The sequence below is a fragment of the Schistocerca americana genome, chromosome X (assembly GCF_021461395.2).
Source record: "Schistocerca americana isolate TAMUIC-IGC-003095 chromosome X, iqSchAmer2.1, whole genome shotgun sequence".
NCBI lineage: Eukaryota > Metazoa > Arthropoda > Insecta > Orthoptera > Acrididae > Schistocerca > Schistocerca americana.
Genome location: NC_060130.1, coordinates 945,885,606 through 945,908,075, shown reverse-complemented (window position 1 = coordinate 945,908,075; position 22,470 = coordinate 945,885,606). Strand labels below are relative to the sequence as shown.

The 22,470-nt window shown below is 40.9% G+C and overlaps 1 protein-coding gene across 2 annotated transcripts; it reads left to right on the top strand.

Moving 5' to 3' along the window:
- Positions 1-9,572: 9,572 nt before the first annotated feature.
- On the top strand, positions 9,573-20,081 carry LOC124555362 (biogenesis of lysosome-related organelles complex 1 subunit 6-like). 2 transcript variants are annotated; one of them, XM_047129250.1, is made up of 5 exons: positions 9,573-9,742; positions 9,811-9,915; positions 10,151-10,238; positions 10,611-10,697; positions 19,232-20,081. In XM_047129250.1, exons 1-5 carry the CDS (start codon positions 9,702-9,704, stop codon positions 19,358-19,360), a joined length of 450 nt encoding a protein of 149 aa, XP_046985206.1. In that variant the 5' UTR covers positions 9,573-9,701; the 3' UTR covers positions 19,361-20,081. The 2 variants fall into 2 exon arrangements, with proteins under 2 accessions (XP_046985206.1, XP_046985207.1); XM_047129251.1 differs by having other exon boundaries at positions 9,574-9,742; positions 9,814-9,915.
- Positions 20,082-22,470: the final 2,389 nt, after the last annotated feature.

Here is a 22,470-nt window from a genome sequence, read left to right as displayed (position 1 = left end):
CAAGTGACCTACTACCACCATCTTGGATTGTGCTATCAGAAGAATCGGAGAGAAAAGGGGAGTGAAATCTGTCAATGCTGCATGATGTCACCATAGAAAATAAATCATCATAAATCTGAAAACAATGCAGACTGTACCAGTATCCCAAATTCTCCACTACTATTGTGTATGGCTCTGAGCACTATGGGACTTAACTTCTCAGGTCATCAGTCCCCTAGAACTTAGAACTACATCAACCAAACTAACCTAAGGACATTACACACATCCATGCTCAAGGCAGGATTCGAACCTGCGACCGCAGCGGTCGCGCGGTTCCAGACTGTAGCGCCTAGAACCGCTCGGCCACCCCAGCTGGCCACTACTATTCATCCAGTTGGAGATAAGTGACACATCTACACTGCCTGAAATGAAAAAGTAAAACACCTTGGAAACATGGTTGGATGACAATGTAACTTCATACATCTACAAGCCATAGTATTTAAATGATTACAGTTCCATCTCTCTGGGAGAAGTGGAATGGCCCCAGAGTGCCTTAGTGTTATTCATGTTTAGTGGTGTTATCATGCCTGGTAGGGTATATGAGCGGTGTGAACTGCATCAAATGTTGAGTGGTCACCATCAAGGAGAAGTAGATGATGTGTTCTCACATGAGACAATGTTATCAGCACCTGACAAAGTTCGAAAAGTACCTAGTTTTGGTTCTCCAATTGGCTGGCTGGTCGAATTGTGCAACATACAATTTGTGGAACATTCAGTGACCCAATGTTGAACTGCACAAGAACGTGGAATCAGGCATATTCGTCGTTAAGGTTACAGTCTACCATGTCTGACCATGTCTGACCACCACAATGAGGATCACCATTTGTGCACCAAGCACTTTGTAAGCCCTTCAATCTGCCCTGCACCGTTGTTTGGTGACTAGTAGCAGCCAGACTAGGGAATTACTGTCCCATGAGTAGGCTGCCATCAACACTGCCAACACAAACAGCTGTGTTTGGAGTGGTTCCATGACAGGGAATAATGCACTGCTGATGAATGGAATTGCACTGTGTCCAGCAATGAAATTGAATTCTGCACTATCCTGGATGACCCTCAACAGCGATTGGGGGAAAATCTGATTCTTCCAGTGTTTTGGAAAGGCACAGCGGTGTTACTTCTGGCAGAATGGTGTGGGGAGCCATTAGGTATGCCTTCATGTCACTGCTGGTAGTTATTGAGGGAACTCTGATGGCACAACACTATGTTATGGACAGCCCACACTGATAAGTGGGCTCATACTGACGAGTTCTTTGTAGATTTGACTCGATTTTGTAATCACTGAAATAACATCACAGTCTTTTTGTTGAGTGATTAGTAGTTATTTCCATATCAGTTTAGAGTTGAAGATCAGTATGAGGTATTTTAGTTGGTTAGCTAATTGCATAGGATGGTCATAAATGGTGAGGTGGAAATCACTGGGATGGAAGTTGTGGATGATTCATCTTATAACTATTGCCTACATCTTGGAAGTGTTGATTTTGTGAAGCCACTGATTGCATCAAAAGGTAAACTGGAAGAGCTAGAGTTGAAGGGATTGTTTGGATTCCTGGAGAGTGGGGTGTAGGGCTAAGGAAATGATGTCATCAGTGTACTGGATGAGGAGATTTAGAGATATCAGGAGTTTAGAGGATGTACAACAGTGGAGAAAGGACAGAGCCCTGAGGCAAACCTGCACTGAGACGGAAAATGCGGAAGTCATGTTGTTTATGGCTGCACAGGATGGATAGGTGGACAGACTGGATGCAATAACAAGCACAGAAGTCTTTGGAAGCGCGAACATTTGGAGTTTGAAGAGGTGATTAGTATGCTATATGCAGTAATGTGACTTCTCAAGGTCGCAGGACACAAAGTTGACACAAAGTTAGTGAGTTGGTGGGACAGGAGGTGGGTAAGATACAGGAGCTGTTCGTCAGAGGAAAATTTAAGACAGAAACCAGACTTGTACACAGGTAACGGTAGACACTGGTTAAGGTGCTTATGTATGCGTTTGGAGGGGATGGATCTGAAGACATTGCTGAACACTGAGTCACGACTAATGGGTTGTTAGGAGGATGTGCCACTGCCAGGTTTGCTGTGTTTCAGTATAAGTAGGAACAGGAAGTTTCATTGTATCAGGGTAGTAGACTGTGATGAATATCACATTGTAGAGTTTGGCAATGATTTCTGGGGAATTCTCCCAGGAGATGAGAGGTAATTCATCCATGCCCAGTTGCAGTGTTTCGTTTCTCGTGTAGTATTTGGATGATGGTATCCTATGCTGCAGTTGGGGTATTAACGTTTGTTTGTGGCATGTGGACTAGGTATTGGGAAATAGGAACACGAGGTGGCCCAGAGGCATCCATTCATTCATGGACTATGGGGAATGAGGAGTGATAAAACTGAGGGGGTCACCATCAGAGATTGTAAAAATATTTTGTAAGTAGGATGAAAAATGATTATCAGATAGACTGTCATGAATTGGGCCACTATTATTCAGTACTGGGTAGCAGGGAGTGGTTTTGTTACCAGTGAGGCGATGGAAAGCTTTTAAGTATGTCAATGAGTTTTTGAGTAGTAAAGTTCAGGCTGGTATATGTTTGGCGCCAGTCGAAAACTTACCCATGACTGCTCTCACACTAACTGGAATGCCTGCTAGGAATGTACTGAAATCAAATTCAGAAACCATCCCTCAATCTTTGAACACCAAAATGACATGCTTCTTTTTCCTTGCAGCAGACCATGTCATATGCAACATCTCCCCATATCCCAGCCAGACCAACGATCCTAATCACACCACACTCTCAACGAGTTCTAAACCATTATCTGTGAGTTTTGTCAATCGTACTATGACAGTAAATACAAAGACACATAAGAAATTTACTGAACACAAAGAAGCACATAGGCTAGCTAACTTGTGCTATGTGTTAAACTTAGACATTTGCCTCTTGTGTGTTACTGAGATTTTTCCTCTTGCAGTCATTTCCAAGCTTCACAACTTTTGTGCTCTGTCTACATGCTCTTGTTTATCCATCGTCCATGTTTGTCGTTGATGGGATCACAGTTCACTGAAGACTACTTGCCTTCTGTGGACTGTCTAAGCTGCAATATTTAGGATTTCTGGTGAGACCATTTCTTGCAAGTATTGCATTGGTGTACTTCTGTATAACATGATTTTTCAGCTTAGCAGATATTTTCTCATTGTATGCAAGATTATATCTCTTTGAGGCTTTGTCCAATATACAAGGATCAGTATTGGTCTTTCATTAAATCTTCCATGTGTTTCACATTACTTCCCTACTCCTTTTACACAAATTTGAGAATATGTGGAGGTTCTTTTCTGTTTTTGAGAATATGTTATATTCTATTTCCACACAACCCTTTGAAGGACATATATATCTATTACCTGTGAACTCTCATGGTATTTAGTCTCCAGCTTATCGTTTATTATTTTTGCTTCTTTAATCATTTCTAAACTTTACTACTTTTGTGCTCCATCTACATCCAAATGTTTACCCATTGTCAACATTTGTTGTTGACGTGACCATAACTCACTGAAAACTTCTTGCCTTCCTTGGAATCAATAGCATGCTAATCTGCTTTCGGCAGACAGAGTATTTTTCACACAATTTAAGGCGGGTTTGAGCTGCAGAGAACTATCAGACATCTGCATCTACACCTATACCATTGCGAACCAATGTGAAGTGCATGGTAGAGGGTATGCCCAAGTTTTTCCTATTCCATTTGCATATGGAGTGCAGGAAGAATACCTCCATGGGCTTCCTAATTAATCTAATCTTGTCTGGCCTTTCATGGGAGAGTTTATGTCTATCTTCAAGAGCATGCCATTTCAGTTTCTTAAGCAGCTCTGTAACACTTTACCACAGATCAGACAAACCTGTGACCATTCATGCTGCCCTTTTCTATATACATAACATATCCCCTGTTAGTCGTATTTGATATGGGTCCTAGACATTTGAACAACATGAGTGGTTTGTACGCAATCTCCTTTGTAGACTGAGTGCATTTCCCTAGTATTCTACCAATAAACTGTAGTATCCCACCCGCTTTACCAGTGACTAAGCATATTTGATTGTTTCAGTTCATATCCCATCCATCCTCAATAGCTGAGTGGTCAGCGCAGCAGAACGTGAATTCTAAGGGCCCAGGTTCGATTCTCGGCTGGGTCGGAGATTTTCTCCACTCAGGGACTGGGTGTTGTGTTGTCCTAATCATCATCATTTCATCCCCATCGACGCGCAAGTAGCCGAAGTGGCATCCAATCGACAGACTTGCACCAGGCGAATGGTCTACCTGATGGGAGGCTCTAGTCACAAGACAGTTATTTAATTCATATCCCTAAAAAGTGTTATACCCAGGTATTAGTATGAGTTGAATGATTCCAGTTGTGACACAGTGATATTATAATCACAGGACACTACATTTTTTTCGTTTCGTGGGGCACACAGTTCTACATGTCTGAACTTTTAGAACAACTTCCCAGTCTTTGCACAACTTTGAAAAGATCTGACTGAATATTTTACATCTTCTTTCAGAGAGTACTTCACTATAGATAGCTGCATCATCTTCGAAAAGTCTGAGGTTACTATTAATATTGACTGTGAGGTAATTAATATACAACATGAACAGCAAGGGTCCAAGTAAACTTCCCTGGGGCACCCACAAAGGTACTTCTGCATCTGTTAATGACTCTCCGTCCAAGATAACTTGCTGCATCATTCTTACCAAAAAAATCCTCAACCCAATCACAAATTTCGCTTGATATCCCATATGAACACACTTTTGATGATAAGTGTGGATATTGAATGGAGTCAAACGCTTATTGGAAATCGAGAAATAGCCTGCGGCATCCGCCTGACTGTCTCGATCCATGGCCCTTACTACGTCATGTGAGAAAAGTGCGACTTGGGTTTCATATGATCAGTGTTTCTGGAATCCATGCTTGTTGACATTGAGGAGGTAATTCTGTTCCAGAGACAATTTAGTGTAAATGTAATGAGGTATTGGTAAGAGTCCATCTTCACAACATTGTCACTTCTCATGACTTCAGCTTAGTGAACATGGGGAAAATACGTTGACTTCCAATGTTAACAAACGATGACTATCTCTCCCCATCAATTTCGCAGCCAACATCAAAACTTTCTTCCCAAGAAACCTGATCTCCAAGTCCCATTCGGCGAATATCGCAATTTGAAGTGCATTGTGGCACAGCCTGTTTTTACACTTGCTGGAGTTATGAAAATTGGCAATGATGTGAAGACAGTCTACTCCTGTCATATGGCAGGAGTTAAAGGTAATACAAATTGCAAACATTTTGACTTAGATTGTTGTGAGGTGCACAGTGACTGAAAAAATTGTTCCATTAGACGTCCAAACATCGCTAATCTGTCTGTGAAAGCAGCTTTCCATGCCTACTTGCCGTTACAAAAACAATATTTAAATGTAGTGTGAGAATGTAAAGCCATATAATGTACTGCATAGATGTACCTGTAGATGGACACATAACATGTTAGTAAAAAGTGGTGTGTCGTTTATTGTAAATGTTCATCATTATTAAGTAAATAACATTTTTCAGATGCTAGAAAAATATCATGGTGCAGGATGTGCAATTAGTTATCGTTACAGTGGTGGTAAGACCTACAACATGGTAGTTCGGTTCCCAACAGATATAGACATGCACAGGGCAATTCCATGCAAAGGCTGGATAATTTTCAAGAGATCCCACATCTATGCGACGAATTTTGAAGGAGATGATATAACAACAATTAAACTTTAAACTATGTACAAGGCAAAGAGCAGAAGTATACACGAACTCGACCGAAATTACTTGAAAGGGCGATTCAAAGAATTATTCCGAATCTGCCACATTGTTTAAGTAAATCGACTAAATGCGAGTCCCGAAAAGATCCAAATTAAAGAAGACTGAAGCAAGAAAAAGACCTGTGTAATAGACACAATAAGTAGTTGCAGATGATGCTGTTCAAAGCTTAGCAGGAGTTTGTGGAAACGTAGGCAGGATCATAGGAAGTGACAAGTGGTACCATACTGTTATAAACGATTCATTATGTTTCTATGGGTTGTCAGTGAAAGGATTTCAAAAAAGTTCAAACTAGTGTAAAGTCTAACAGTTATAAACCCTTACACATTTCAGCTGAAAATAAGACAAACAAACCTATACACAAGAAATTTCATAATATGTTCTTATATATGCGGTTCTAGTTATCACCAATTGGTTTTGCTGATTAAGAAACTATGATAACAAAAAGCAATTTCCAACGACATTACGCAAAACCTTGCCCTGTTACAATAATGTTTAAACAATTACTTAAGGAAACGTTGTGTTCAGATTAAGCATTTTTCCTGCCTTCCCTTTAACCAGGTGTACATTGCTCATCGAACCAGATATCTTATTACAGTATGTTGATAGTGATGAAATAATAATAATAATAATAATAATAATAGTAACAAAATTAGATCCCCAATCCAACATCCTGATGAATATCAGATCGATCACATTGCTATCTCCTACACCCACTACAGAATCATCTCCGACATTCAGGTCTGAAGAGGTGCAAACATCGGCTCAGACCACTACCTTACCCGAGTTAAAGTAAAATTCTCTCTGAAGAGAGTACAACATAAATAACTGCATATCCAAAAGTTCGACACATTTAGAAATCAGGAAAACTAGATCCCAGCAGACTGGCAAAAAAAAAAAAAAAAAAAAAAAAAAAAAAAACCGACAAACAACTGGACTGACTTCTGTAGGAAAATAATCAGAAAAGTCAAAGTATTAATCCCACTTAAGAAAAAGGCAAAACATCCACGGTGGATTCCAACTGTGGCCAAGCCACCATCAGTCGCCGAATCGCCTTTCAAAAATACAACAGCAACAAATCGCTGGAAACCCAACAGAACTTCCTTGATATTTGCAAAGAGACAACCTGAACCACTAGGAAAAACTATACACAACTACCTCACTCAACAGCTCAAATCAGTTGAGCACATCAGAAATTACAACAACAGAAATTTCTATAGAGCTTTCGCCAGTAGGATTAAAGGTTACTCGTCACAAAACTTGACCTTCAAGAAAAAAGATGGGAAACTCGCACTCACCAATCAAGAAAACAGGAAAGATATGGCACACTACTTTTCCAACCTTCTTAATTGCCCTGAACCCTCCGAATGATTCCCACACACATCCCCAAGTCACATGAAACTTGACGCCGATCCTCCGACACAAGAAGAAATATGACACCACATCACAAAACTAAAGAACGGAAATACATCAGGAGAAGATGGAATCACTGCAGAATTACTGAAAAATGTCGGAACATGATCATTACAGGAAACCGCACAGATTATTCAGGACATATGGCGAAGCGAAAAACTCCCAGACGCCTAGAAATGCGCACTCATCCACTTACTTCACAAAAAAGGAGACAAACCTGATGTGAATACAGAGGAATCTCCTTCCTTTCCGTTCCTTACAAAGTCCTCTCCGCTTACCTCTTACAATGTGCACCAGAGCAACTTGAGCCCCTAACAAGTGACTATTATGCAGGGTTCAGACCACGCAGATCATGCACCCAACAAAATTTTCGACCTAAAGTCTACACTGAAAATACGAGCTACAAAACATATCCCAACCATCTTTACGTTTGTCGACTTCAAGAAAGCTTACGACTTCATCGACTGACAATACCTGTTTAATATACTAAAAGAAAACAATCTCGATCCAAAAACGCAACGAATCATCCAACAAACCCTACCAGGCACAACTTTCAAAGTCAAATTCAATGGAGAAATCTCACAAACTTTTCCATCAAGACTGGCGTCCAGCAGGGCGGTGGACTCTCCCCACTACTTTTCAACATCGTTTTAGACAATGTCATCAAAGAATGCGAATAAGAACTGAAAAATCGAAACACCTGGAGACCCATCAGGCGTGGAAAAGAAAAGGATAACTTCGAGTAAGCCTTCGCTGGTGACCTCGAGATCCTTTCTGCTGATGAACAAACAACTATCCATCAGATTGAAGTCCTCAAAGAATGTGCTGAGAGAGTAGGACTGCAAATTTCTTTTTCTAAAACCGAATGCATGGCTACAAAAACACATCAAAACACAAAATTTAATCACAAAATATGGCACAGTAAACAAGGTTAACCACTTCGAGTACTCAGGAGAAGTTATTGAGCCTACATGTACAGAAAGATTGGCACAAAAAACACAGGAACTCAAAAAGTGGAAAACATATGGGCAAGTTGCGAACATCTACAATAAAAAAATGTATAAACATCAACACAAAAGTTCAACATTACACGACTGTTATCAAACCTGAAACACACTACGCCAGCGAGACTCTAAAACTTACTTACTAAGGAGATCTCGAAAATATAAAAAAGACTGAAAGAAACATCATCCGAAAAATCCTTGGCTCAAAACTCACAGACGAAGGATACTGTCTACAATCACACACAGACACAGATAAATATTTACACATCGAAACCGATTTCCGCAAACGACGACTGAAATTCTACAGACACATCATGAAACTAGCTGACAGCCGACTAACAAAGAAAATTTTGACTTACTTATAGAAAATGAAAAGGACAACAGTCTGGATAAACAGGACCAAATTGATCTAAAAAATTCCAAAATCTTCCCGCAGATATCGAAGATCGAAACGTCTTCAGACATAAGGTCTACAACTGGGAAATTTCATCAGAATACAAACCCAAGGTACCTAACAGAAAGTGGTCAGATGAACGTCGAGCTAAGCATAGCGAGATGATGAAACAATTCTGGAAGAAGAATATAAAAAACAGCCAATATAAATAAATAAATAATAAAATTTGTATGACTTAAGCGACTGTATAACAACATTCCAAACCGCTTGGTGCATGTTACAGTTAATACATAATAGCTAATTTCCATCTTCTACATTTTTTCTGGGAGGAAAAATTGTTTTTAATGTGCTGCAATTACGTACATGCTACCCTATACTTGACAGTTGTACAACATTTTATTTTTGTATACGGTAATTATCGTCATTTGTTAAAATTCCATATTCGGTTATTTAAATGGAAAAATTATTACAGGTTCTTTCGGTGTCAAGCCTAGCATTGTGCTCATCTCTGTGCATATGACATGTCCTGCCATATACTTGACTTCTGCACGCGTACCTTTTTCGTGTTAAGTAACCTTCAACTCTTGTTACAATTCCATTTGATACTACGTAAATGGGAAGATATCAGTGAATCGTTCTCATGCGTATTTGTTACACGTGTAAATGCATATGTTAGAGAATAAAACTGCTTTGTTTTTAAAGTGCAACGAAACGTTTATTCTGGAAGTCCGGCCGTCTATTTGACAGCTGTGCGTCGGTTGTCATGCTGATTGTTCCGGCTTGTGCAAAATTGGCTATGAGTGTGGAATGTTATGATGTACCGTTCCGTCAACTAGGAATCGTTCACATGTAGTACGTCAAGCCAGCGTATATCGAAGATATCTGTCGATATCAACAAGAACAGTACGTTTTTTGTTGTTAAATTCTTTGGGCAGTGGAGCTAATGAAGTTTGTAACCTGGTAATGTGGTAGTTTTTGTTGTGAAATGGTAGGGGTGTGTTTACGGTTTGCCAGAGGTTGGAAGTGACGTTTGAGTATGTCGCATGATGAAAATGTTTCAGCATCTGTTGTCGAGAGGTCTGTTAGTAATTTGAAGGCTTACTGGGTTTCTGAAGAGTATGGGTAATAATGAATTGTACTTTCAGCAGGAACTTTGTAGATGATGATGGAATTAACAAGCTAACAGTGGGACTGTTGTCTTTGTATGAATTGGATCTTGTGAAAGCGAAAGGGCAACTTGATGAGTTGACGTGAGTTTCATTTATAGAATAATTAGTTCAGTTGTGTGTATATGTAATAGAATGAAGTTATTAGTTATTTAAATACAGTATAATCCACTTATTTGTATAACAGTTAACTTGTTATAAGCACCATTGTTTCATACCTGCTAGGCGGCAGACAAGTCTTGTAGGATCTTCACTGCGAACTATTCATTTATCTTCTTATTTTGTAATTCATCGTTTTACAAATTTCTCATTATTTCAGAAAAAAGCAGATGTCCGTTATCACTCAACTGCAGGACGAAAATGAAAAGCTAAATAAAATGCAGTGCACGAACGATCTGCAAGAAATGGTAATAATAATAAATGTGCTAATGTATTTTTAACTTGCGACGCATGACTCCTCAGTTCATTAGTTTGATAACATAGATTGCAATCCACTGTTACAAAGAAAATGGTAACCGCTAAGACTTTCCCCATTCCATAACATTAATAAGAGACGGTAATGTTTTCCATCTTGAAAGACCTGTCAATCATTGTGCTACTAGTTGTTAGAAACTGAACTGTTAACAACCTGTGAATAAGGCATTAGACCTACCTATTTTGTCTTTGACTAGTTTTTTTTTTAATTTTTGTATGTGTGATGCTAAATGAATTGAGCTGTTACATGTAGACGTTTTCCCAATCTTATTATTGTAACGTTTGTAATTTCTTTCAATTAACAGTGCACCATGGTGAAACAGTATCACACAAAGCTTACTACGATTAAAAAGGATATGTCGCAATTACATGAAAGGAGCTTGAAACTTAAAGTGAGTATAAACTTCAGTTTACCTGTTTAGTTATTTCATACTACCATTATTTTACTGTTCACACTTTGGACCGTATTCTGTGGTGTAATTTGTGTGTTCAGAAGTTTCATGTCTGAAAAAATTGAATGGGACACACATACATCAAGATTGTGTAAGAATGTCTGAGCTAAAGTGGCATTGTTCATTGGGCTGAGTTAGATGCTTTACTGAACACTGTGACAACATGTAACAGGGTGTTTGTAGTTAAATGTTGTAATAGAATGTTACTGTCCAGATCCTAGTTCTCCATAAATAGCAACTTTTAAGTCAGAAGGTAATCTTCAGTGTACTTTACTGAACTGGGAGGAGGCACTGAACTGTCTTAACTGATAAATCGTAACTGTGCGAATGCCTGTGGTACGTTGTTGTTTTTGTGCCTGTTGGCAGAATTTCCATGTCTGCCAGTACATGGCGGAAGGAATGTAGTCCACAGTTAACAGCTGGCAGCTGTAGACACTCGGAGGATGAGTATGATACACAAGTAGAAGTGCCGCTGAAGCAGAAAATGGTCTCAGTTTGTGAGCGACATCTGGAGGCTGCTGCTAGGAACTGAGAGGTGTCGGGTGAGCAGTAATGCCTACGTGGCAGCAGCCTCTCACGGTATCTTTTGCTGTTAAGTGGAGTACATACCAGTGTTAAATACAGCACAGTGTTGCAGAGGCACCAGTCATAATTTTGTTTAAGCAACCATGTGTTAGTGGTGCTATTTAAGTACAGTCACTGCTAAGATTTGAAGCCAGATTACAATCATAGAACTATGGATTTTAACTCATGAATGTTAAAGGGTCCACTAACCTTCAAAGTACAGATATAAGAACTTGTGAAACCACTAATTCCTTGTACTGCAGTAACTCTAACTCAGTTTGAGAAGAGCAGGGTTGAAATCCCATTTACAGCCATCCAAAATTAAATTTATCATAGGTTCCCTTAATAGATCAAGATAAATGCCAGGATGGCCTCTTCGAGGAGGACATAGGCAATTACCTTTCACACCCTTATCCTTTCTGAGCAGGTGCTCTGTCACCATTGAACTTTTCATTGATTACAAATGCAGGGATGGTTCCATTGAAGGGGTATGGCCTCTCTCTCTCTCTCTCTCTCTCTCTCTCTCTCTCCCTCTCTCCCTCCCTCCCTCCCATCCTTCCCCAATCCAGAGATATGGTCCAACTCTTAACGACCTCATTGTCAGCAAAACATTACTCCGCTCTTCCTTTAACTGTGCGTGTGTTTCTGGGTTGGCATTATCACTGTGACACTCATTAGACTGTTTTATAATAAAAAGGAACTATAAAGTTCTTGCTCAGTACCTGTTCTCGAATTTAAGGAACAACTGGATAATAGTGTCTGTCACCTATGCTGCTCCACAGAATACTGGGATTGAGAATTTGTTACCAGGTAGCCAGTCGCACTCATTTTTGCCAGTGAACAGTTAAATATGTAAGTTACATAATTTTGGGTGTCAGTGGCCTTGTTCTTTCATTATGCAGGCAAGTTTTTTTTTTTTCTGAATTTGGTTTTGTGTTCATGTGAAATTTTTCCTTATTATCGTTGAGAATTATTAATGCTATTCATCCCATATTGTGAGTTGTTTAAGAATGAAAGGGAATTTCATGAAATGATATCAACCTGAAATAGCAGGACAGACAGTGCTAATGGAGGCAGCACGTGGCTTGGTTGGTGCTCTTTACCTTCCTAAAAAGTTACATTGTTGGGTATTCCTAAAAAGTATTGAGTTGCAGTCAAGTGAAGTGAGATGACAAAGTTCACGTCCTGTCCCCTTAGCATTGCCCGCCTCACCCTTGGGACTCACAATTCGAGAAGTATGCGTATGGGCAACAAGGGACACTGAGCCATTGCAGTATTTCTTCTCTTCTTGTCTCATAATTTTATTCGATATGTTTTCACTTCAATAGATGCTGTATTTGATGTTGAATTGACCATACCTCTGGGGTCTGCATTGGGTTACTCACTTGTACCTATTTTTATTAAAACCTACATCCTTTCAGTTTATTTACAAAAGATCCCCATTACACAGTTTGACCTCCACTTTATTTTAAAACTTTTTCACCAGTATGGGCTGTGCAAAAAGTCACACAATACCTAGTATGGTTGCCAGTCTATGCAGAGGGTTATTACATATCTGTACGGTGGTAGCCCATTGACTACACAGAGAATGCACTGTTGGTGTGTGCATTCTTTTTGCCCCATAAAGGCTGAGGAGTAGTTGAATCATGCTTGTGGCTGTATGGCTCCAGTAGTCTCATCAGAGTGATTGACTCACTTTTAATGTGGTAGGATACAACTCTAATATGTTTCCTTTGTTAAGTACAAATTGAGATGAAAACAAACCTGTCAGACAAGCAGACACACATGTACCTCACTTACAGGCTGTACCAGGAATAATGGTGAATCATTCTTAAATATCAAACAATTATGTTCTGCAGAGGAAATTGGAGACAAGTACGGCGAAGTTGCCTTGATTTTAAAAATGCAGTACAGCATCCCTGTCTAAATTATCTCTCACAGGAACTGAATATGGTCAGGGGTATAAACTTCCACAGAGACCTTATACTGCAAACCAATGAGGAATTACATACTAATTTGGAACCATAAGAGCCTGAAGAAAATGAAGTAGACACTGGAGCATTTATTTTGGGTTTTGAGTGGGTTATTACAGGATAATATTATGGTTTAGTGGTGCGATGTAAAACCTTGTGTGTCACCACTCGTCAGATACTTCAGCTATATGAAATTTGGATCGTTATCTAGGGTTAAAAATAAACCCATCTGTGGTGATTGCAGACAGACTACACGTAGGTATGTTCCCTGTGTACAACCACTGTGCTACACTGATTGCAGGGAGGGTCTCACCGCGAATCACCAATCTGTCACATACCAAGAAGCCAGCAACAATTATAATCACATTTTCCTTGTCCAAATGACAGCAAGCTGCTCCTGAAAAGTAATTCGTCGAGTTTTTGCTGGGGCCCTGAACACCGATGAATGACCATTGCATTCAGCCCTGGTCAATGGTCTTCACTCACTCCGCAACGACCCCCTCATTGTGGTTCTGCCAGCTGACACGGGCAATGCATCCGTCATTCTGAATAAAGCTGATGATGACACCAAAATTCAGTTGATTCTTGAAGAGGATACATACCGGAAATTGCCATGGGACCCGACATCAAGAATTATGAGGGAGACATCAGAGTTTCTAGAAAAGTCAACACTGGAAGAGGGCGTTATTAAGAATCCCCTCCCTGAGGCGCGAAGACCACCTACACTTTGTGGACTACCAAAAGTCCACAAGCCGGACTCTCCTCTTCATCCCATTGTGAACACCATTGGGTCACCCGCTTACAGATTGGCAAAACACCTGGCCAGCCTCCTTGCACCTCATTTGGGTCGTTGCGTGCATCATATCAAGAACACCAACGACTTTAATTCTGTTGATAAACAACTGTGTCTTAGTCTAGGAGAAACAATAGTTATAAGAACGTAGGCTTCCGCAGGCGGTGTCATAGTGATTAAAATTCTTCTGGGTATTATGCTGTGTCATTGCTAAAAACTAACAACAATAATAAACTAAAACCGATGTTTCAGCCTAATTGCAATGGCCTTCCTCAGGGCATGACTGGTTTTACAGGGGGATAGGTGCTTCTATTTATTGCATACTATCGATGTCTGACGTCACTGTTGTAAAACTTTTAATTGGCCCTCTAATATGATTGGCTAGTCATGACGTAAGGGAAGATGGAAAGAAAGAGGCTATTCGTGGATGTCCATGTCGTCAACGATTGGTAGCTGTCCGCCAATCAGCGTTTGGCTTCTGATCGGCAATTTTTCCTCCTGGTGTGTGCAGAAGTGGACAGACAGTTGCTCTACAGCTGTTTGTGCGGATACATCCATCAGACATTATGGTCAGTTTTGACATCAAGTCTCTCTTCACTAACATTCCTATTGAGGAGACTATGTGCATTCTACAGGAGCGGATCCCACTAGATATCTGTGATCCGGTGCGCTTATGCCTGCCATCTACATACTTCACCTGGTGTCGACGCAATTGCAGGTCCTGTAAAGTCTTGTTCCTGATTACAAAATGGCACCTTGTTGTTAGAAACAGTCAGTGTCCTCCAGACACAAAAATTGCTGCGAACTCCACTGCTAAAAACACACCTTACCTGTCCGGGTGGAAGTACACCGCACTTTAAATTCATAACGCGGGGTGGTTTATACATGCTCATTCAACAGATTGTCCAACAAGGAAATTCAAAACTACCAGTCTGATCAGGGCGTAACAGCTGTACATCGAGCCATGAAAAGGGTTGACAAGGACTTGGTACCAACCCGTACTCTCTTATGGACGTTTGAGAGAGTTCAGCTTCCATCAAACATTAAAGCAGGATATGAGATAATTTCATTTCTCCCTTACATCCCAAACCCTATGCATTGCTATCGGTGGCAGCAGTTTAATCATATCAGCCAGTCGTGTTCCAATCCGGCCAAATGCATTACATGTGGCAGGGATGCCCATGATGATGATTGTCCACCTCCATCCCCTCGTTGCATTAAATGTATGGGCGACCACGCTGCTTCCTCTAGAGATTGCCCTATTTTCAAAGATGAATGAATTATTCAGGAAATCCGAGTGAAGGAAAAGGTGTCTATGTTTGCTACTCTTAAGTTATTCGCCAGTCGAAAGCCCACTGTGCCCCCAGCAGGTAAATATAGCACTGTCCTTGCATCTCCTCGGCCTACTAAGGAGGCAGCCACGCAGAGATCTCACCTTTAGTGCTACGGTCGTCGCCCATTTAACCTCCCCACTATCACCTGCTCGCACTACGGTTCACCGTTTTTCGGCTCCTGCTAAATCACGAGCCCCAAAATTGGACACCCAGACTTCCAAAAAAAGAGCCTACACCCAAAGATTTTTTATGTACCCCAACTTCACAAACATAGATTCCTCCCTCATCTCAACACCCTCTTTCCAAGAAGGCTCTTAAGAAACAAAGTTCCTATCCTTCTCAGCCATGGCTGTCTCATTTATAGTGCCACCCGGCAGTAACCGCCCTCGGCCGTCTTCTGTGTCGCCGAGCCGCACCTATGGTGGCCAATCAACCGGCCGGTTGGGGGGGGGGGGGGGGGGGGAGGGGGAGCTGCCCCCAAACCAAACAACGTATGGATCAGGATCTCCTGCCTTTGGCCTAATGCCGTTCCACACTGTCGTCCAGCGGCTGTCAGTGGTTGTTGAGTTGACAGCAACTGTGGTAAGATTCTTCCCTTTTCTGTCCATCCTACGGCAATTAGCAATTGGAATATCTGCGGCATTCGAGCCAATCGGGATGAACTGTCGATCCTCTTACGATCCTACTCCCCGGTCATCTTCTGTCTTCAGGAAACAAGCTGCATCCCCACAGTCGCTTGTTTTCCCTCATTTCCAGTCAGTCTGGTTTGATCTCCCTTCTGTTGATGGCTCTCCAGCACACAGGGGACAGTTCATTCACTTTCTGGATACACCTTCTCTCTTTGTACCATATAAATTCCATCATCCACAGTGATGGCAAGAGTTGATATCTTTCATCTCCTTGGTCAGCTCCCGTCCCCCTATTTGCTGACTGGGGACTTCAATGCCCACCAGGATCTCCGCATCCCTGTCCGCGAGGCTCTCTATTGATTGACCTCTTCCACCAAGCAGATATTATTTGCCTCAACACTGGGGAACCTACATTTTTGTCTGCCTCTACAACAAATTTCTCTCATTTGGACCTTTCGGTTGGTACTGTTCAGCTAGCTCTGCGCTTTGAATGGTTTGCTCTTGCTGATACACACTCGAGTGACCATTTTCCATGTGACCTTCGATTACAGCTACAACTGCCATGTATGCACCCAAGCTGATTGGACACTTTTCTCCTCTCTAGCAACATTTGATGACTGTCACTTTCCTAGCATGTTACAGAAGTTATTCTTACAGCCGTGGAATGTTCAGTACCTCGCACCTCCGACTTGCCCCGGCGCCCCCCAGTTGCTTGGTGGAATGCGGCGTATCGTGCCGCAATATGCAAGCGGAGATGTGCTCTTTGCGTTCTCCGTCACCATCCTACGTTGGCCAACTGTATCTGCTATAAGCAGTTATGTGCGCGATGCCATCGCATCAAACGCGATAGCAAGAAGGCAATCTGGGACTTCTTTACCAGCTCCTTTAACACCTTCATCCCCTCCTCAGTAGTTTGGAGTCGAATTCGACAGTTATCTGGCATGTCTAGTTTCTCCCCGATCTCTGTGTTCACTGTCGCACATGATACCTTAGTGGACCCAGTCACAATTTCTAACTCATTGGGTCAACACTTTGCTGAGATTTTGAGCTCTTCAAATTACCCGCCAGCCTTTCTCCCCAAGAAATGAGCAGCGGAAGTGCAACCTCTTGCTTTCTCCTCTCAAAATAGCGAAAGCTATAATACTGTTTTCTCTATGTGGGCACTCCAACACGCACTCTCTTCTTCTTGCTCTTCCACCCCAGGGCCGGATGGTGTCCATGTCCGATTGTTGCTGCATTTATCATACCTTAGTCTGCGTTACCTCCTTCATCTTTATAATTGAATTTGACCCTTTCCCAGAAGATGTCGGGAAGTTATCGTCATTCCTGTTCCGAATCCTGGGAAGGACGAACATATCTCTAGCTATCGCTCCATATCAATCACGAATAGTGTATGTCAGGTTTTGGAACGTATGGCGAATTGCTGTTTAGCCTGGTGGCTGGAGTCCCGAAACATTTTAACACCTGCCCAATGTGGTTTCTGAAAGCATTGTTCTGCAGTTGACCATATTGTTGCTCTCTCCACTTATATCATGAACAATATTCTTAGGGAATTTCCAAACGGTACCAATATTTTTCGATCTGGAGAGAGCATACGATACCTGTTGGAGGACAGGCATCCTCCGCACACTGTCCTCTTGGGGCTTTTGAGGTCGGCTTCTCCTTTTTATTCGTGAATTTATGACAGAACGCACATTTAAGGTGCAGGTGAACACTACTCTCTTCCGTACTTCCTTCCAAGACAACGGGGTGCTCCAAGGCTCCGTGCTAAGTGTTGTACTGTTTGCCATCACCATAAATCCAGTTATGGATTGTCTCCTTCCCAGTGTCTCGGGCTCCCTGTTTGTCAATGATTTTGCGATCTCAACAGACCAGCCTTCTTGAATGATGTCTTCAAGGATGTCTCGATTGCCTCCACTCATGGAGCATCGAAACTGGCTTTCACGTCTCTCCCAGTAAGATTGTGTGTGTAAATTTGTGATGTACGGAGTTTCCTCTGCCTTGCCTACATATATGCCCTGTTGACATTCTGTTCGTGGACGTTGCTAAATTCATGGGACTTATGTTTGACAGAAAACTTTGCTGGTGTTTCATATTTTTCGGCTCACTGTCTCTAGCTGTCCCCAGATGGAGGGAACCTCTGACATCCTAACTCAGTGTTAGTATACGATGAGTCTTAATTTCTTCTTAAAAATGTTTGTGTTTCTTTTATTAGGTAGTCGATATGTTGCCTCCACTGACTTAGTACAATGGCTGGGCGGTGATGCAGTGTGCCTTCCGCCATATGACACGACACAGTGGGCCTTAAATCACTCCCTGCTGCTGTCAACCCTACCCTATTATCTTTCATCCGCCTGACACTCTTAATAATTTATTCATAACACTTCTTATGGCTGGCCTGTGCCAATTTCTTTTTTACACCCATTTGTTTGTGATTTAAAATTTAATGGCTTTCTCCCATTCTTTGACATGTCCATTGTGGAGAGACCTATGACCAGTGTAGTTTTGTCCCCTAAAACCTCTAAACCCATCACACTTTCATCAGAAATTGTCATGCCTTAAAAGGCTCCTTGACTTCGTAAGTGGCTTAAGCTTTTGCTAACCCATCACTATGAACAAATGTAAAGTTGCTGATGCCTGTACCTGATCTGCACTTTCCAGTTAAGGCTCATTGCTGTTCACTGACAGAGATGACATGATGGGTAACACACTGGATTCAGGGGGAGTGGGTTTTAAATCCCCACCTTGCGATTCCAATGTTGGCATTGTTGATTTCTGTAAATTGATGGCTCCATTGAAAAAGGCATGTCTTATTTCCTGCCCCCACCCTCCTCCCCCATTTGAGATTGTGCTCAATACTGTGGATAGGATATTACACCCTAATCATCTTTCCTTTCTTTATTGCTACAGTATATGTGATTGTCATGAAATATCCATTACAGACACCATACAGATTATGAACTGTATACATACCAGTGATGTGTGTAATCCAGACATCTCTTGTAGCATTGTGTGACAAAAAGAAAATGTAGAACCATTCATTTGTATCAGTGAGTTAGCAATTGTATATTTTTATGAACTTGCTCACTTACATCAGAACACTGTTGTCAAGTCTTGTTACTTATTATTGACTACTTTCAAATGTTTGTGGTTATTTTATTTAAAACTGTAATTGTTCCAGAAAAGAGCCATGAAGCTTCAGCAGATAAAACAGAAGGAAGCCTTGCAACGCCAGCATCAGCGAGAACTACAAATACAGCGAGAACAAGAGTTAATTGCAAAGCCACTTGCTGCACAGAAAAAGAATTGACATTTGCCAGACATTGTAGAAACTATTCCAGTGTGCTGAGAGAAATCTTACGAATGAGAAAGCAAGATTTTAAAAATGCAGAGTTGCTGGATGGTCTGGAAGTTATAAACAAGATGTGGTGAAATAATTTTCTACCTGCAATAGGCCATAGCTACTAAACTTTGGACATAAAAACTGGCTTTTTTATGCTGTGATGTCATGAAACCAATTCGTATAACTGCCAAGACCAACAGCAATGGTTGATAAGGTATTTCTTGGCTCTTTAGCAAAGGGAAACAGCACAACTGAAATGACCTGTATGAACATAAAGGATTAATTGGAACTCTCAACATTTACTCAGGTGTAGGTGGTAGGGTTTTCACAGTTCCAGCTCCTTGAAGTTGTTAAGGGGAAGATAAAGAATAGTGCTGGTACACTAGATTAATTTTTGGTGTTACAGAAAGTACTTGAATCCTTCACTGGTGGAACACTGATTTCCAACATAGATTATTTATGGATCTCTTATTTAAATCACCAATAAAATTAAGATATTGTTGTCTTGATGACTGTTTTTCAGAGTATATTTTATGCATCTATTTAATATGTCAAATTAAACCCAGCTACCTGTAATTATTAGTGCCTCATCTGATATTTCACAGAATTGCTCAGTAACACTTCACTGGGTGGAGTGTTAGAAATTGTTGCTTATGCTACAAAATAAACTGTTACTGTGAAAGAGAAATGTCACATTTTCTTGAACCCTTCTCTGCATTTGTAACTGGAACTTTTTTATATGGTATTTGCAGAATTTTCTACAAGCAATTAACTGTTTGCTATGCCATTTTAAAGATCTGATGAAAAAAATCTAAGACATTTGTGCTGCCTTCCTGTTAGAACTTGTTGGATTCATATGATGAATTGGACTCAACACTGTCTGGATTAAATCCCAAAGTATATTGCCCATTTTTCATATTCAGGGCGTGAATCTACTTCCAACATTGGACAGTTCTCGAAGTTATCAGCTTTTCGTTATGTTGGAAATGAAGGAAGATTGGGGCATACAGTGCTTCGGCATTTCAGTAATTCTGTGGACATACGGCAATAAATAGTGCTCTTGGTTGGAAACATTTTGCTCAAGAATTTGGGAATGCAGCAATGTATACATGTATGAATTCCAGTAATGAAGATAACACTGTAAGCTATTAGAGGAAACAATAATGAGTCGTGTCAGTTGACGTACAGATTTGCTCACATTTCAACAGCAAAATTTAGTGTGTGTGTGTGTGTGTGTGTGTGTGTGGTGGGGGAGGGGTTTCAATGCACTTACCTTGAAGTATACAGTGGTGAATAATCATGAAAATTATGATTCTGAATTGGCAGACATTGGCATAAATGTAACAGAAAGGGTAACTATTAGCTACTAGCAAACAGTGTAAGTACATTATATCATATATCAAAAAAATGCATTTGTTTGGTAAATAGACATAACAGTGATGCCACAACAATTTTATTAATCTGTATTTTCTGCTGAATTACACCTGCTCACCGTCAACAAGAAAATTTACCCATATTGCCCCCTTTCAGTACCCAATAAGAGAGATAAAAAAAGTGATAGAACACATGCTGTCACAAACTGCAGTTTTCCCTCTTAACATCTTGTCATAGGTGGAAAATTTTTTGCGATTTTTTTTATATTTGATGTTGTTACTATTTGATGATGGTGGTATGCAGTTGCAAATTCTGACGTTTTGAGAGCATGAATTAATTCTTACTGTTTATGGGCAGTAGTTGTACTAGTGCTGCATAACAGAGAGCAACACGAGACCTATTTAATAGTAAACATCAGGCTTTCAGAGCAGAGTGAAAGATACATACCTATGTTAGTGCCTTGAACATGTTTGGTTTTGTACCTACAAAACATTTGCAGGAAGTCACCATTTGTTAGTGGAAGTGTCCGGAGAGCATTGTCTGTTGGGGAAACCATGAGTAGAGGTTGCTTTTGATGCTTCAAAGCCAATGATTTTGGGGTGAGTGGCACTGTATCGTGGTGTGTGATGTACCATGAGCTGCTGCAACCTTGTCAAAAGGTACACAGTTGCTCACTTTGGATCACACACTTAAAGATAAACACTTGCAATATGCTTAATGACAGTGCCGAACTGCACATTGCAAACTGACTGAACAAAACTTTGAAGGGACTTCTTACCCCACCTGCCCTATTCAACAGATACAACTGCTTTCAGTACAGTTTTTTTCAGTCCACGCAGCCGAGCCTTTCTCAACAGTACTTCACATCTTTTAAGAATCTCAAAAACTGTACCCACAAGAGGATCACCTCAAAATAACCTGAATTTTTCTTATGAAATACATTTTTTACCTGGAAAGTTGGAGAAGATTGTTCCTCTTGCCATATGAGGGTACATCTAGCATCGTCGAACATGATTGTTTTGGTTGTCCAGGCGTTATGCTGTGGGTAGGCATAGACTATACACTCGGCTCACTCACTGATCAACAATGCACTCCTTCCCACGTGCATCTTTTCAGGGGTGCATTTGGTACTGACTTCATTTTTATGGATGACAGTGTGTGATTGCATTGAGGAGCTGTGGGAATGAGGATATTCAGGGAATGGACTGACCTGCCTGATCCCGCAACTTGGATCCCATCAAGCATGTGTGGGATGCTTTGGGAGAGGTGTAATGCAGGACGTATACATGCACCAACAACCATCCAGCAGTTGTTGATCACACTGATGGAGGGACGGAACACGCTACCACAAGAACTCTTTGCCAATATTGTGGCCAGCATGGGAGCACCCACCTTATTAAGAACCATGTCCCACCATTTGTAACGTCCAGGGATCATCTCATGAATCATGGTGACTTAAGTGTAATTACTGTCTTTAATAGAAGTGCCATTTCTGTTTGTCTCATTGCACTATTTATTTCATTTACCTTATGTACTATATTGTAGAAGTTCTCTCAATGTATGGTCCAAGTTATAGATAAATTATCTGGTGCAACTGGATCCTAAGGATAATGCAGAGCTGTTATGTTTCAGTCTTCAGTTTCCAAGCAGCTCTAATTTTTTCCCTGTTTAGTCTTTTTTTAGTCTACTTTGTCCCCAGTCTG

What these genes read in the sequence shown, in the direction of transcription:
- LOC124555362 (XM_047129250.1), top strand. Translation starts at nt 9,702, where the DNA reads ATGTCGCATGATGAAAATGTTTCAGCATCTGTTGTCGAGAG. An exon ending in TCAGCATCTGTTGTCGAGAG is followed by an intron (nt 9,743 to 9,810) that starts GTCTGTTAGTAA and finishes TTGTACTTTCAG; the next exon opens with CAGGAACTTTGTAGATGATG. An exon ending in CGAACGATCTGCAAGAAATG is followed by an intron (nt 10,239 to 10,610) that starts GTAATAATAATA and finishes TTCAATTAACAG; the next exon opens with TGCACCATGGTGAAACAGTA.